A 14,206-nucleotide genomic window follows, 5' to 3' on the forward strand; every position below is an offset into this window, starting at 1 on the left:
GTCATTCAACTTGTGTCCTTAGTTTTTTGTTGTCATTAAGAAACTTGTGAGTTGGGTTCAGCGTTGTATTTTCAGCACCCGGTACTGCACACAGTAGGCACGTTAGTAAATGGTAATTGAGTCAGTGAATTGATTCCTGGGGGCTTAGGACTGGAGGTGTTTTGAGGACACCTGTCATTACGTGGGGGAGCTGTAGAGATTCCAGCACAATGTAGTCATTAATTCAGCAACTGTCACTGCGCTCCTTCTGTCCTTCTAGGCCCTGGGTTACGAGTGCATGCCAAACAGACAAAAATCTCTGCATGCAGGAGTCTTTCATTCTAGAGTTCAGAATTCTAGGGATGTGGGTAGAGGGTGGTGTGGAGAGTGGGGTTTTGGCTGTTAGCTTCTGGCAGTCTTTATTATATGACTTAGTCCCTAAGGTGGCTCCCTCTGAGAGGGCTTCTTTTCTTTCTCCCCCAGGGACCCTGTTGCAGAGGGCTCCATGAACACCTGGGCTCCTCTTGACTTCTTTCCATTTTGTTTTTGTTTGCTAGTTTTTTTTTTTTTCCTGAGTGCAGGGCTTGAACTCATGACCCTGAGATCAAGACCTGAGCCGCGATCAAGAGCCTGACACTTAACCAACTGAGTCACCCGAGTGCCCCTTGACTTCCTCTTAACTGTGCACCACAAGTGCTCATTTCATAGTTAATGCATCTTAAAGCAGTTGACCCTTCTCCCTCCAACCAAGTCCTCGGATGCTGTTTAAACCAGAGAAGATCCCCCATGGTCTGTTCTGTCTGGGTTCTAGCCCACTCAGCCCTTCGGCACGTAACCCCACCCTCTATTCAGCTAACTTCTTCTGTGTTAGCCCAGTATGGCATCTACTAAAGCTTAGGAATATTCAGGAGTAATTTTTTAAAGCTTAGTTTAGTTTATTCTGCAAAGGCCTAAAATAACACTGTCACATAAGGTATTCTTTGTGTCATTTCTTTGGGGTGAGCTCAAACCACTGTGTATGTGCGGGTGTGTCTGTGTGTGTACGTGCATATATATGTATATACACACACACGTACTCCCCTCTCTCAAATATATTCTTCTGGATTTCCTGTATTTGTGTATTTCTATACTTAGCACAGTATTAGAATCCAGTGGAACTTTAATTTTGCCTTGTGGTGCCATCCAAATAGCAAAGGGCAATGTGGAGCCGCTGACTTGCAAAATTTTGGAAGGTTAGTTTAACATCACATTTGAATTGCTTAATTTAATTTTCTCTTTGAATCAGTTGCTAAGCAACTGGGAAGACAGGACAAAATCAGCAAGGCTAATTTGGTTCTGTTACTAGTTTGTTAGCATTTCTTATATTTACATAGCTGGTTGGTTGTAAATACGCTTAATCCAATGCAATGCTTTGTTTTGTCCAAGGAAAATAGTTGGTGTGGAAGTTATGACAAGGCTTGGTTGGATTGATTGTACTTAAATTGACACTCTCATCCTAGATGAAGGTAAAGCCATGTGAAGGTTTGAGCCTGTGTTGTAGTCCATTTATTTAAGTGGGGTGTTTGACTTGGCTGTCCCATGAACACTTGTAGAATGGTACTTTCCATTGCATGTTAATCCCTTGGCATTATGATTCCAGCCTGATTGTTCCTAGAACCAACTTAAATTCTTTTGTTTGCAATTCATACCATTTAGCTATTACCATATGAAGTGTGTCGGAGGGAAAAAATAGACTGTTAAACTCTCACTGATGAAATTTGAAATTGTTTACCTTATTTGGCCCATAAAGTAAGTTCTCTGTCAAACGTTAATACTGATGGCATTCATGTTCTGAGTGCCTTTTTTTTCTTTTTTAAAGTCATGTGGTTATCAAGGAAGTCACCCTTGTCCAGCCGGCCTCTGTCTACCGCCAGAGATAGGACCTCTAAAGCTGACCAATAGTCTCATGGTTGTGTGTGCTTGTTCACGGGATAAATGGGGGGGGGGCTTCACATATGTGAAACTGGTAGGAATACTGTCTCAATGATGTCATTAAGTTGCCATTGATACAGTAATTGACAGTGACCTGTGGCTTTCATAAGAGGTGAGGACAAAAGCTCCATCTTTTAATAGGTTACCTGAGGTGTCCTTTGTTTTCTAAAGATCTAGATGGCATCTTTCGTGTGCCCTAATAATTACTGTGAGTAGCTGGGTTGTGCTCTTGATAAGGGTAGACATCAGTGGTTTTATATTTAACTTATAACAGCTTGTGATTAGGTAGAAATATTTAGCGAAGAAGGAGATTACAGAAAGGGGGAAAGTACTTTTTATTTCTATAATTAAATGATGTTTCATTTTTTCCCCTGAATAGTGTCAAGTGATTTTTACTTTGTAAAAATTCAGTGATCCCAACTAGGAGAAATGGTGATCTGAATTAGAGCCAAGTCCTAGTTTCGACGTACCTGATAGCAAAGGAATGTTTGTTGCTTTGAGAGAGTTTTTTGGTGTAGACTATAACTAGGTATTTTCCTGTTTGAGGTCCTTTAAGAGAATCTGTTTCAGTGAACAGATGAGAGTAAGTGTGTGGTTACTAGACTGAATGTCCTTAGGAGCTGGTTCTGAAATACTTCAGGGTATACTTTTTCCAAATCTGGGTTTTCATTCCAGAGTTATTACTTTTACTCTATAAATACTTAACCTTTTGAAAACCCAATTATATCAAAATGTAAACTTCTCAAGTAATAAGTGTCAATTTTCGTGTTAGTTTTTAGAGCAATTATTTCTAAACTTTTTTGGTAGCATGTCCCTATCAAAAATATTTGACAAGCATACCCCTAAACTATGTCTATGTGTATATTTGAAAGTTCTATTTGTGTGTTACTGTACCAATATATTGTATACATTATAAAAACAAGCAGGAAAAAAGACATTGATGAAAAGATTAAGATTAAACAGCGTAGTAGCCTATCTATCATAGTTACCCTATTGTGATTATCCTACCATAAGGCACAGAGGGGCCCTAGGGTTAGGCGCACCATTAGAGACAGTGCTTTAAATGGTTTTATCAGATCTATTATCTTGGTATTTTGCATTTTCTTTTTTAGATCATCATTATTTTCCCTGTATCGTGGCTCACAAGAGGGACAGAACAAGGGTTGATTGTGCCTTTTTCTTACTTGCTCGGTTTGCATTACCGTTATCTTTGATGTTTAGATTTCTTTGCAGAAATACTGGGAAGCCACTAGTCTGTTGTGTGAGGGCCAGTTCTACCACCTGAGACAGTATGTAAAGTTGTATGAGCCCAGGCATACACACATGAAAGCACATTGTGACGCACCGACACTGATGGCCAAGGGCTTGTGCTGTTGCTGTGCAAGCCCCAGATATTTTATTTCCGCTCCTGCAAATCATCTTGTATACCGTGCTCAAGAGACCACTGCCCTAGGAGGTCCCTCCAAAAAAGTTTCTTTAGTATTTATTTATTGCTAAGTAGGTTCCATGCCCAGCATGGAGCCCAGCATGGGGCATGAACTCATGACCCTGAGCTCAAGTCCTGAGCGGAAATCAAGAGTCCGACGCTTAACCCACTGAGCTACGCAGGCACCCCTTTTGTAGTTTTTGCTTTTTGTTTTTTTAATGTAGTTGGGTTGAAAAGAGTTGTATCTACATACGAAAGTGCTTGTGTTTTTGCATATAACTAGGGTGTCCTTCCTTCTGTCTGTCCATCACGAAGAAAAGGAGATAACTATGGAGTAGCTTTAAGAGCCCCAGACTCTGAGTCCTAGCTCCGCCACTAACTGGCTGTGTGATGACGGCCAGTGAGTTGACTTACTTTCTTCTGAAAGCCTCAGTTTCCTCACCTGGCATCTCACATTACGGTGGTGTAGATTAAAGGTCAGAGGAGAGGTTCCTAAAAGGGCCTTGTAACTTGGCATTCATACTTACAGAGAATGTTTTTCATAGGTTGATTGCATACACTTCCTCAAAAACACTTTTATGTGTTTGTTTCACTTCTAGATTGCCTCTTTAAGCTATGTCCCATGAATCGCTACTCTGCCCAGAAGCAGTTCTGGAAAGCTGCCAAGCCAGGGGGCAACAGCACAACAGATGCCGTACTGCTCAACAAACTACACGTACGTATTGTGAGGGACCTCTCCGTGACGAAGGTCTTAGGAACGGCCACTTGGGTGGTGTCTGAGTGAAGTGGGTTAGCTTTGTAACCCTCCAGCTCTGGGCACTGGCTTTCCAGTGTCCTTTGATACAGGGATAAAAGGGAGCTGACCCTAAGGAGCGACGGGCCATGGTCCTCCTGGGATCCCTTGAGAGTGACTGTTTCCTTAGCCGTTCCCTTCTGGGATGACTCTGGCTAGAGCACTGGTTATGAGCACAAGCTTTGGAAGCAAATCCTGGGTGCATCACCCACTCCGTGCTGATCGTGGGAAAGTTAATTAGCTCTTTGGTGTCTTCGTTACCTACTTATAAAATGGGAATGGTAATAATATCCACACTAAGAGACTGTTGTGAGAATTATATGAAATGAAACTTAAAAGGCACATGAACAGTGCCTGCAACGTGATAAGTGCTTAATAAATTTTATCATTGTATTTATCTCGACTCTTAGTTGGCATATAAGAGAGAAGTTTATTCCACTGCTGATGTGCTGTGTGACCATGAGCAGGTTTTTGAGTCTCTCTGAGCATATTTCTCCATCTGTAAAACGATGACATGGTTTTCTAGTGTCTAGTATCTAGATGACCCAGGTCTTCTGTGAGGTTAATTTGTGTGGAACCACTTTGAGCTGTTTAGAAGAGGACGTGACATATATCCAATGTAGTAGTATTAAAATTGCAACCCATTCGCTATCCCCCTTTTTTGCTTTATTTTTCTCAATGTCGTTATCATAATCTTTCTAATTTATCTTTATCTAATTTATTTTGCTTATGAGCTGGCTACCCCCACTCCTATGTAAACTACTTGATTGTGTCAGGTTTGCACTTTGCTGTCTCTCTCATGCCTACAACACATAGTAGGCACTCAGATATTTGCTAACCGAATGAGAAACAAAGGTCTTTCTTGAGACTTAGTGATAATAGTTAAAGACGTAGAGTATCTCTGAGCACCATGGAGCTTACCAGGTCATCTGTCTACTGGCTGTCCTTGACTAATACATGGCAGAGTCACAACCAGCTGCATTTGGTAAAGGAAGGGTCATGTGGAGGCCTTCTTGGTCCCGTGCATACTGTGATGGAAAGACCTGGTTCGTAATCTCAGTGAGCTTGTCTAGGGCGAGAACACACCGGCAGTCACTCCCATTGCACTTAAACTGAAATCCAGACGCTGTCCTTGCTGGACCCTGCTTCCTGCGAGCCTTCTGAACTGCACTCAGTCTGCTCTAGTAGCTTGATTTCACTTCATTTTTTTTAGTACCATAGTCTCTTAACAATGCTGCTACCTTAGTCTTTCAGTTTGCTGATTTAGAACATATTCCTCTTGACTCTTCCTACGTGAAGACCTTCGCCTCCTTCATATCTCTGTTTCAGTGTTATCTCAGCGAGGTCTCTCCCTACCTCCTTATCTCAGTGATGCCCTGCTGGCTTTTCCTCCACTGCATCCCTCTCTTTATATTTTTGTCAGCACTGATGACAGTCTGCAATTATATTTAGTACTTCCCTTAATTATCCTCTTTCATTCATTAGGATGACAGATCCACAAGATGAGAGGCCATGGCTGGCTTGTTTACTGCTGTGTCCCCAGTGCCTGTAATAGTATATGGCACATAGTAGGTGCTCAAGAAGTTTCGTTGAATGAAGGAGCACTGTACTAGGTAATTGGGATAAAACTGTGACAGCATCTGAACCCTCTGAGAGCTCAAGAGTTAATAAGGAATAAAGAGGTGGTGACAAGACTGTGTGGCAAGTACTATTACAGGGTGAACCTAAAAGCACCTAGGAGGTTGTGGGAACACCTAGGAGGGGCACCCCAGTCCGTCTTTGTGAGTAAGTGTGGTCAGTGTGGTAGTCAGGGAGGGCTTCCTGGAGGAAGAAGGAAGTGACAAGCCTCAGTCTGAGGCATCTGTGGGAGTCAGAGGGTAGGTGAAGAAGAAAGAACAGAAACAAATAGGTTACTTTGAATACTTCAGGAATTGCATCATTATTTTCATGATTTTAGGGCAGACATTCTCAACCTCAACAGATTCCCTCTTAATAGAGATAGAGAATACTACGTAACTCTACGGACAGGAAATAACATTCATAAATAATACAACCTCTGAAGACACCAGATTTTTAAAAATGAATTAGAGGAGAAATAAAAGGAGAGTAATAAATCTTATCATCGTGTGCTTTAGTCAATGCTCGGGCAGGATTACTCTAGGGGACTTAAAGAAGTAAATGCTCACTCCTATTTGTATAAACTCTGAATGGGGCAGCCAAAAACTGTGACTCAGGTAGGTGTGTAGTACTGGCTGCTTACAAGCATGTTTTTTTGTAAGTAATTTTCCAAAATGGTCAGCAGATCTTGGTAGTGTTACAAAGAATGCAAAGTACACTCTTCCCTTTATTAAACAGCACTTGCATTTTGGGTAAATGTATTAATCGTCATTAAACCATGTAAAACTATGCTTTGTGTTGATACATAAAGTGGAGTTAGGAGCTAGACCCAGAAATTGCAGACAGCCTTTTAACCCATGTGATGCCTGATGCTTTAGCCTTATACAGGACTGTAGCATGCATTTCGGGCCATCTAGCATCCTGGCTCCCATGCACTGAATATCAGCGCCCCCCCCCACCTCCCCCGACCATTGTGATGACCCAGGGTCCTCCCGAAGTCTGTGCTGGGACTATGGGAGTCTAATTGAATGGGTAGGGCAAGATTGTTTAATCCTGCACAGCTCTCTCATTAGCTGTTTAGTGCTTATGCCTACGGGGTTATCTTGGAAGAAGTACATCTTTCATAGTTTGGACTTTTCTTTTTCTGATATGAAAATCATTCTGTTCAATTAGATCTTATTAGTACCCCTCAAAAACCTTCCTTTTCGTATGCTTTTTACAGTAGCAGTTGTAAATTCAGATTCCTCTTGACCATGCAGGAAGCCAACCAGAAGAAAAGGAACTTGGTGGGCCTGGTTGCTAAGTGGAGTGTGCATGTGTGTGGGTCCAGAGGGGGCAGTTCCGTCCCCTCGCTGTTGCTATGTGGGAACGTGCGCCCAGAGCTGCTGCCACATCTTTTACTTTTTCAAGAGAAGCTAAAAATTCATGCTTTATATCTAATATCTCAGTTTTTAAAAAATGTTGGCAACTAATTCAATTAAAGTTTAAAGCATCCGTTCAGTACAATAATGTCTCAAGCTGGGTCGGGTTCTTCAGCCACCCATTTCCAACCTGTGATGAAGTGTTATGTCTCCTTTCAATGGAAATTGCTTTCAGGGCTCCTTCCCATGAATGAACTGTGAAAAAAACTGCAGTTGAAAAAATGCAATCTTGAAGGTGGTCAAGAACTCTGATCTCCTTACTTAAAAAAAAAAAAAAAAGAAAGTGAAATAGTTCTTTCATGTTATTGGTTCTTTAAAACATTTTTTAAAAAGGAAACTAGTACTTTCCCCTGATTCAGGATTACTGATGTGACTTGGATGTTGACTCTGTGCATTGCCTACTTTCCTGCTTATTTGGATCTTTTTTCCCTCGAGTGTCTGGAAGTCGTGTACGTGTTTTAGTGCAGTTGTTAAACTGTTGTATTTTGGGCAGCCGCTTGCTTTTGGGGGTTGATGGCAAGTGTCCAGTGGGTTTTCATTTTTATTTTTGTCAACTACTGTGCAGCACCCCAATCAAAGGTCAGATTATTTTAAATTAATGCCATTTAAGGAATTAGTTGTCTAGACCACTTGACTTCCTTTTGACTAGGATAAGCAACACATAAACAGCATTCTGAGGGAGAATGACATCTAGTGGCTGGTTACTGTGTGTTCCTCTGCAGGACCGGCTGGATTCTAACTCTTCGGGTCATGATTTCTTAAAAGTCTTGGCAAAATGAGCTTCTCCCACCCACAAATCACATAATGTGTTCAAAGGCCTTGGCTACTGTTTGCTGACAGCATTTTGACCTGCATTGTTTTGGTTCTGAGAAACGGTCAATTACATGAAGTCATAGTCTTGACAAGCGAGGAAAAGCCCAGGAGTGACAAGTCTCTTGTCCCTCGAAGCCTGGGTCCTATATAGCTTGTTTTCAGAAGCCTTAATTCCATATCATATTACACAATGTAGAGCTTGTTGACTTTAAATAACCTTTCCCCACTGTTCCAGTGACCTTTCTGTAGTAACTGAATAATGGTTTCTCTGTTTTTCTGAAATAAAATAACAGGTGGCTATGATAAGATTGACCTTGATGTTGCTTAGGGATCATGGTAATATCTATGGTGAGCCATGGTGATAGAGACCATGGCATTAAGTGTGATTTCTTCCTTAGAAATTCAAAACAGTCCTCAACCCAGTGTGTCAGGGAAAAGAGCAACAGGTATTTAAATTATTACGTTTTAAATTTTGCAAACATAACACATTTAAGATGACTGTTTTGAAAAATCCAGGCTATTTGTCACAGAGATATGATAAGGTTTTTAAAGAAATAGTACACATGAGTATGATAGAAAAAGAATTGCAAAATACACATGAGTAAGTAACGGGAACAAATTACAATCCCTAAATCTTACTCCTCAAATATAATCTTGGTTTATACTGGGTGTGTTCCCCCCTATTATATTCCTGTATTTCTACATTTTGAAGTATCAATGGGAACATACTGCTGTCTTCTCTTTCTTTAAGTCACTTTTTTTCACTTAATACGTAATGAATAAATAAGAATCTTTTATTTTCATTTTTTAGTGGCCACATGGTTCCTCTGCTCTATGCCAGCACTGTAATTTTACACAGCCAATCCTTGTCGGGTGGGTGGTATTCGGAATCCTGGCTGTTTTTACAGTACTGAAACTAGCTGTTAATGGCCTTGTTTGTGCGCAAGATTGTCTTTTTAGGAGAAATTTCTGGAAGTGAAATTACTAAATCAAAGTTGCGCCCATTGAAAAACTTTGAGAGACATGGACAGATAATCTTTGGAAAGATTTGTCAGTTCACCGTCTTACAGCATGGGCCATTCCTTAGAATGTACTTGAGGGATTTAACAGACCAAGTCACATTCTGTTCACAGGTGAAGTAACCTCGATCAGTGGGCCCAGGTATAGTTAGTACCTGACTCCATTTTTATCAATCTGTGCCTCACCTGTTGAACCCAAAAAGCATGAAGAATGGTTTTGTCTAAGACCAGAATTTGGCTTTGTGGAGAAAGTTGTCTAAGGACCAATGGGCAAACTCAAATGATCACATTTGGTATTTGTTTATTTTTAAATATTTTATTTATTTATTTATTTATTTATTTATTTATTTATTTATTTGACAAACAGCACAAGCAGGGGAACAGCAGGTGGAGGGAGAGGGAGAAGCAGGCTCCCCACCAAGCAGGGAGCCCTATGCGGTACTTGATCCCAGGACCCTGGGATCATGACCTGAGCCGAAGGCAGACACTTAACCGACTAAGCCACCCAGGTGCCCCCACATTTGGTATTTATGTATTCAGTAAAAAAGTAAAATGAATTGGAGAGTTTAGTCCTTAAAGTACGCTTATGCTTATACAAAAAGTGAATTTTTCAAATGGTCCATAAGGTTAATGCATTGAATGTTCATTCAGTAGTTATGTAGGCTTGGTTATCATTAAACCTTTTAACAGTATTTCATATGTGACGTTCAGTATTTTAAGAGAGGTTCTTAGGTATTTGTTCTCTAATATTTTATAATTTTACCTTTTATATCTTTTTAGACAAGTGCCCTTTAATCTGTAGAGCTGGTGGTATTTAATTAGTTTTTAATACGGAATATATGCCTTCTTGATGACTGACTTGGTGTTTCTTTTTGACATGCTAACAAATACTGAGTTGCCACTTTTGAACTTCATCTAAGCGTAGGTAGGGACTTAATATTTTAGATTAGTGCTTCTTAAACTGAGGCCACTGGAAATTAGGAGTAAGAGGAATGCCCATGAGAATTTTCTCTCTTAAACAGTAACCTTTATGTCATTTAAGTCTAAGAAACACTGCTTTGTGATTTACTAAAGACGAGTCCTTTCAGTATGAGGTTTTGAGTAGAGGAAAAACCGTTTGTTGGAAAACATCATATGTCGTTTTATTGAAAATATTGATTTTTCTCACTTGGACATTTTTTCTTTCTTGAATTTTCTGTCCATATTAGCGGAGACAACTACTTAGCAGAAAGAACAAATGCCTCTCTAGGAAGTCTAAACCCTCCTTCCAAGTGGATTCAGTCCCGTGTTGTGTTTGGGAGACTACCTACAGAAACTGTGGGGTACTCTAGAGATCTCTGGAGGGGTGCAGTACAGGCATGAAACTAGGGACAACTGAAGTGGGAGGAAATGTAGGGAGGGTGTGGATGGAGGGAAAGAGAGAGCTAAGAACGGTGCTGAGGGCAGTTCAGATGCCTAGGATAGCCATGTTGTCTGCACTGGTATTATTTCTGGATGTCTCTTGAACCCAGTGGATTTTATCCTTGGGTAACTGAGGAAAGCAGACTGGTAACTAATTCCAGGAGGGAGGAGGAGGGAAGTCTCTGAATAGACCATTGTTTTATGGGAAGACAGATGTGAGAAACTTACAGTGATCTGCACTAACATGGGCAGATCATGCCCTCCTGTAATGTGGTTTCTTTTTGGTTTAGGATTGCTTTCTGCAGCTTATTTTTGTCAAAAGATGTACCTTCCTAAAAATACCTACACTGAAGGTAGAGATGGAGCAGATGCTGAATCTGAAGGAAATGAAAAGATTCTTCCCCCACCCAACTTAGTTCACCAGTTGAAATTCTCATCATTAGAATATTTCCTAATTTTAGAAATGTATGTATAATAATAATGGTTAGAATTTATTGGGTGCCTATGATGTATCAGGCACACACTTTCTCTGATCTCCCTTGCATTGTCCCCATTTTGTGAACGAGAATACTGAGTGAGGCCTGGGGAGATGAAGTAACCTGGCCAAGATGGTAAAGCTGGTATGTGGTGGGACCAGGCCCAGGCCCAGAAGGTCTGGTGAAAATGCAGACTGTTCTTGGGAAAGAGACCTGTTAGCCCATTGGCATCTAGGGGCATCTGGCCTCAAGGAGGGAAACTCCGGGAAGAGAACAATGGGAACTATTCTGAAATGCACAGCTGGTCACCAGGGTTTTATTATCCATCAGATTAGATACTGAATTTCTTCCCTGCTAATTTACTTCTGTTTGACCCAGTCTAGGTTTGGGGGCAGCTGGTTCCCTTTCAGCTTTGTTATAATATAATAACAATACTTTCTGAGGTACGTAAGTAAATGAATAAAAATGCCTGTTCTGGTTGATGGCCCTGGCAGACTATTCTGGAAGCCTCTCTTCAGCTTTACCAGGTTCCCGAGCATGCCAGATTTGGACTAGTAATGTCTCCTGACCCCATTTGTACCTACAGATTTGCAGTTAACCCAGATGTGGGGTTGAGGATTCCCTCTGCTACTTAATAGATGTGTGATTTTAAAAAAAATATCCAACATCATTATATTTTATTTATTTTTAAATTGAAGCATAGTTGGCACACAATGTTACTTTAGCTTCAGGTGTAAAATGGTGATTTGACACGCGTATAGATTATGCGATGCTCAGCACAAGTGTAGCTACCATCTGTCACCACACAACACTATCACAGTATCATCGACTATATTCTATGTGTGCCTTTCATCCCCATGACCTATTTATTCCATAACTGGAGGCCTGTGCCTCCCACTCCTCTTCACTCATTTTGCCCACCCCCTGCCCCTCCCTTCTAGCACCTACCAGTTTGTCGTCTTTATATATTGGTCTGTTTCCGCTTTTGTGTTTGTTCATTTCTTTTTTTTAATGTGGGGCTTGAACTCACGACCCTGAGATTGTGACCTGAGCTGAAATCAAGAGCTGGACACCTAGACGGTGGAGCCACCGAGGCGCCCCTTGTTTGTTAATTTGTTTTGTCTTTTAGGTTCCACATGTAAGTGAAATCATAAGGTCTTTGTCTTTGTCTGACTCATTTCACTTAGCATAATACCCCCTGGGTTCATCCATGTTGTCACAAATGGCAAGATTTCATTCTTTTTAATGGCTGAGTAATACTCCGTTACATGTGTGTGTACGTGGGGGTGTACACATACTACAGTACAGATACGTGATTTTTAAAATAAGACATTATATTTTTAAAGATTTTATTTATTTATTTGACAGAGAGAGAGAGAATGAACAAGGGGAGGGGGAGAGGGAGGGGGAGAAGCAGATTCCCCACTAAGCAGGGAGCCTGATGCGGGACTTGATCCCAGGACCCTGAGATCATGACCTGAGCCGAGGGTGGATGTTAACCACTGAGCCACCCAGGTGCCCCAGAATAAGACATTATTAAGCAAAACTTCAAATGTACACAGAAGTAAATGGTGTAACAAACCCCTTGTGTACCCACTATCCAACTAATTACAACGTCAAATAAACCTTTTAATCTCTGAGTCTGTTTCTTTTTGAAATGGCGATAATGATCTTCCCCTCAGGGAACTACCATAAAAATTAAATAAATTACAGTAATATCTGACAGTAATAACCAGCATTCCATAAGTGCTGCAGTGACCAGGCGCTATGGTACGTGAGAGTGTCGGTACTATTTTTATCCTAATTTTACAAAAGTAGAAACTGAGGCTCATGAATGTTCCAGGACATAAAACCAGAAATCACCCGAAACCAGCATTTAAATTCAGTTTTATTTTACTCGAAAACCTTAAAAGAGGACTTCTACAAATCATAAAAGGCTATGCAAATTCTCTCCCACCCCTAACCTATTTTCTTCGAAAATACATAAGCTTTTGACGTAGTTTTAACCTAAGCAGATGTCCATAAATCCCTGAAAGAAAAAAAAAAATACATTTAAAAAAAGCCAAGAAGGCCAACAAAAACAAGGGCAGAGTGGGATGGCTTCCTGACCCCCTTGCTCACTTTGCTTAGGTATTTGCTTATTCCTGTGGTTCTTGTATGAACTGGTGACACTGGTTTTGCATCACTGTGGAGAAATATAAGCCATTGTTTCCTCTTTGTGATCAGTCTTCCTTCTCCATGTACAGCATGCTGCAGACTTGGAAAAGAAGCAGAATGAGACAGAAAACAGGAAATTGCTGGGGACCGTAATCCAGTATGGCAACGTGATCCAGGTAGGTCATGGCCGCTCTTCTCTTCTGGAGCTGGAGCGTTACAAAGAACAAAACCAAAAAATAAACACATGAGATTGGGTTTGGACAGCTTTCCAACAGGACTCCCATGGAGACAGCCAGTCTGGTGCAAAAGGCCTAGCATTTCTTCTTATGTGGGTTAGATTCTTAGGCTTTTGAGTTGGCCCTCTCACAGTGCGAGAAGCCACTACTCTGCCCTGTAGTTGGTAATTAGAGTTCTGTGCAAATATTTTAAGTGGGAAGTTCCCTATCTGGAAATGAGCCTGGCTGCTGCACTTTTGTTTCATTTGCCTTCCTTGAAAGTTCTTTCTATTGGGTAAACATTGGCTTGCCTGTAACTTTTATCCGTTGGTACAAGAGCTGGCCACAGGGGCAATGAGAGCAATTCTGTACCTTCAGGTAGAATATTTGATGATAGGTCTCATGTCTTGTCTCACGGGTTGTGAGGTTTACTTGCTTATCCCTTGTGCCTTTAAAGTTGGCATGGGGATAAAACACACTTTAGGAAATAGCTACTGAGGGGGTTGCTAAGAAAATCTATCTGGGTCTACCCTTGCAGAAAATAGTGTGTGAGGAGGTCCAGTGCCAAATGTAGCCTTTTTCTGTTTTTATTTTTTTTTAAGACTTTATGTATGTATTTATTTGAGAGCTAGTGCCTGCATGAGCAGGGGGAGGGGGGAGAAGAAGAGGGGGATGGACAGGGAGGGGAAAGATTCTCAAGCATACTCTCCACTGAGTTCGGAGCCCAACCAGAGGCTTCATCTAGCGACCCTGAGATTATGACCTGCGCCAAAACCAAGTCTGAGGCTTTACCAGCTGAGCCATTCAGGTGCCCCTGTAGCCTTTTTCTGTTTACCTAGTGACGATCATTTTGGTACGGACACAAAGGGTAATAGTTGACCAACTTTTGAAGACCTGACCCATCTGGTTATCTTTCTT

General features: G+C 41.1%; 1 protein-coding gene across 1 annotated transcript in view; it reads left to right on the plus strand.

The window, feature by feature from the left end:
- ITPR1 (inositol 1,4,5-trisphosphate receptor type 1) overlaps window positions 1-14,206 on the plus strand; it is a 320,227-nt gene that overhangs the window by 110,885 nt on the left and 195,136 nt on the right. The window contains exons 5-6 of the mRNA XM_057311892.1: window positions 3,976-4,091; window positions 13,163-13,249. Of these exons, the coding sequence (XP_057167875.1) occupies window positions 3,976-4,091; window positions 13,163-13,249 (203 nt within the window). The remainder of the gene's footprint in view (window positions 1-3,975; window positions 4,092-13,162; window positions 13,250-14,206) is intronic.

Source organism: Ursus arctos, unplaced genomic scaffold, assembly GCF_023065955.2.
Source record: "Ursus arctos isolate Adak ecotype North America unplaced genomic scaffold, UrsArc2.0 scaffold_14, whole genome shotgun sequence".
In the NCBI taxonomy this organism is placed as follows: Eukaryota; Metazoa; Chordata; class Mammalia; order Carnivora; family Ursidae; genus Ursus; species Ursus arctos.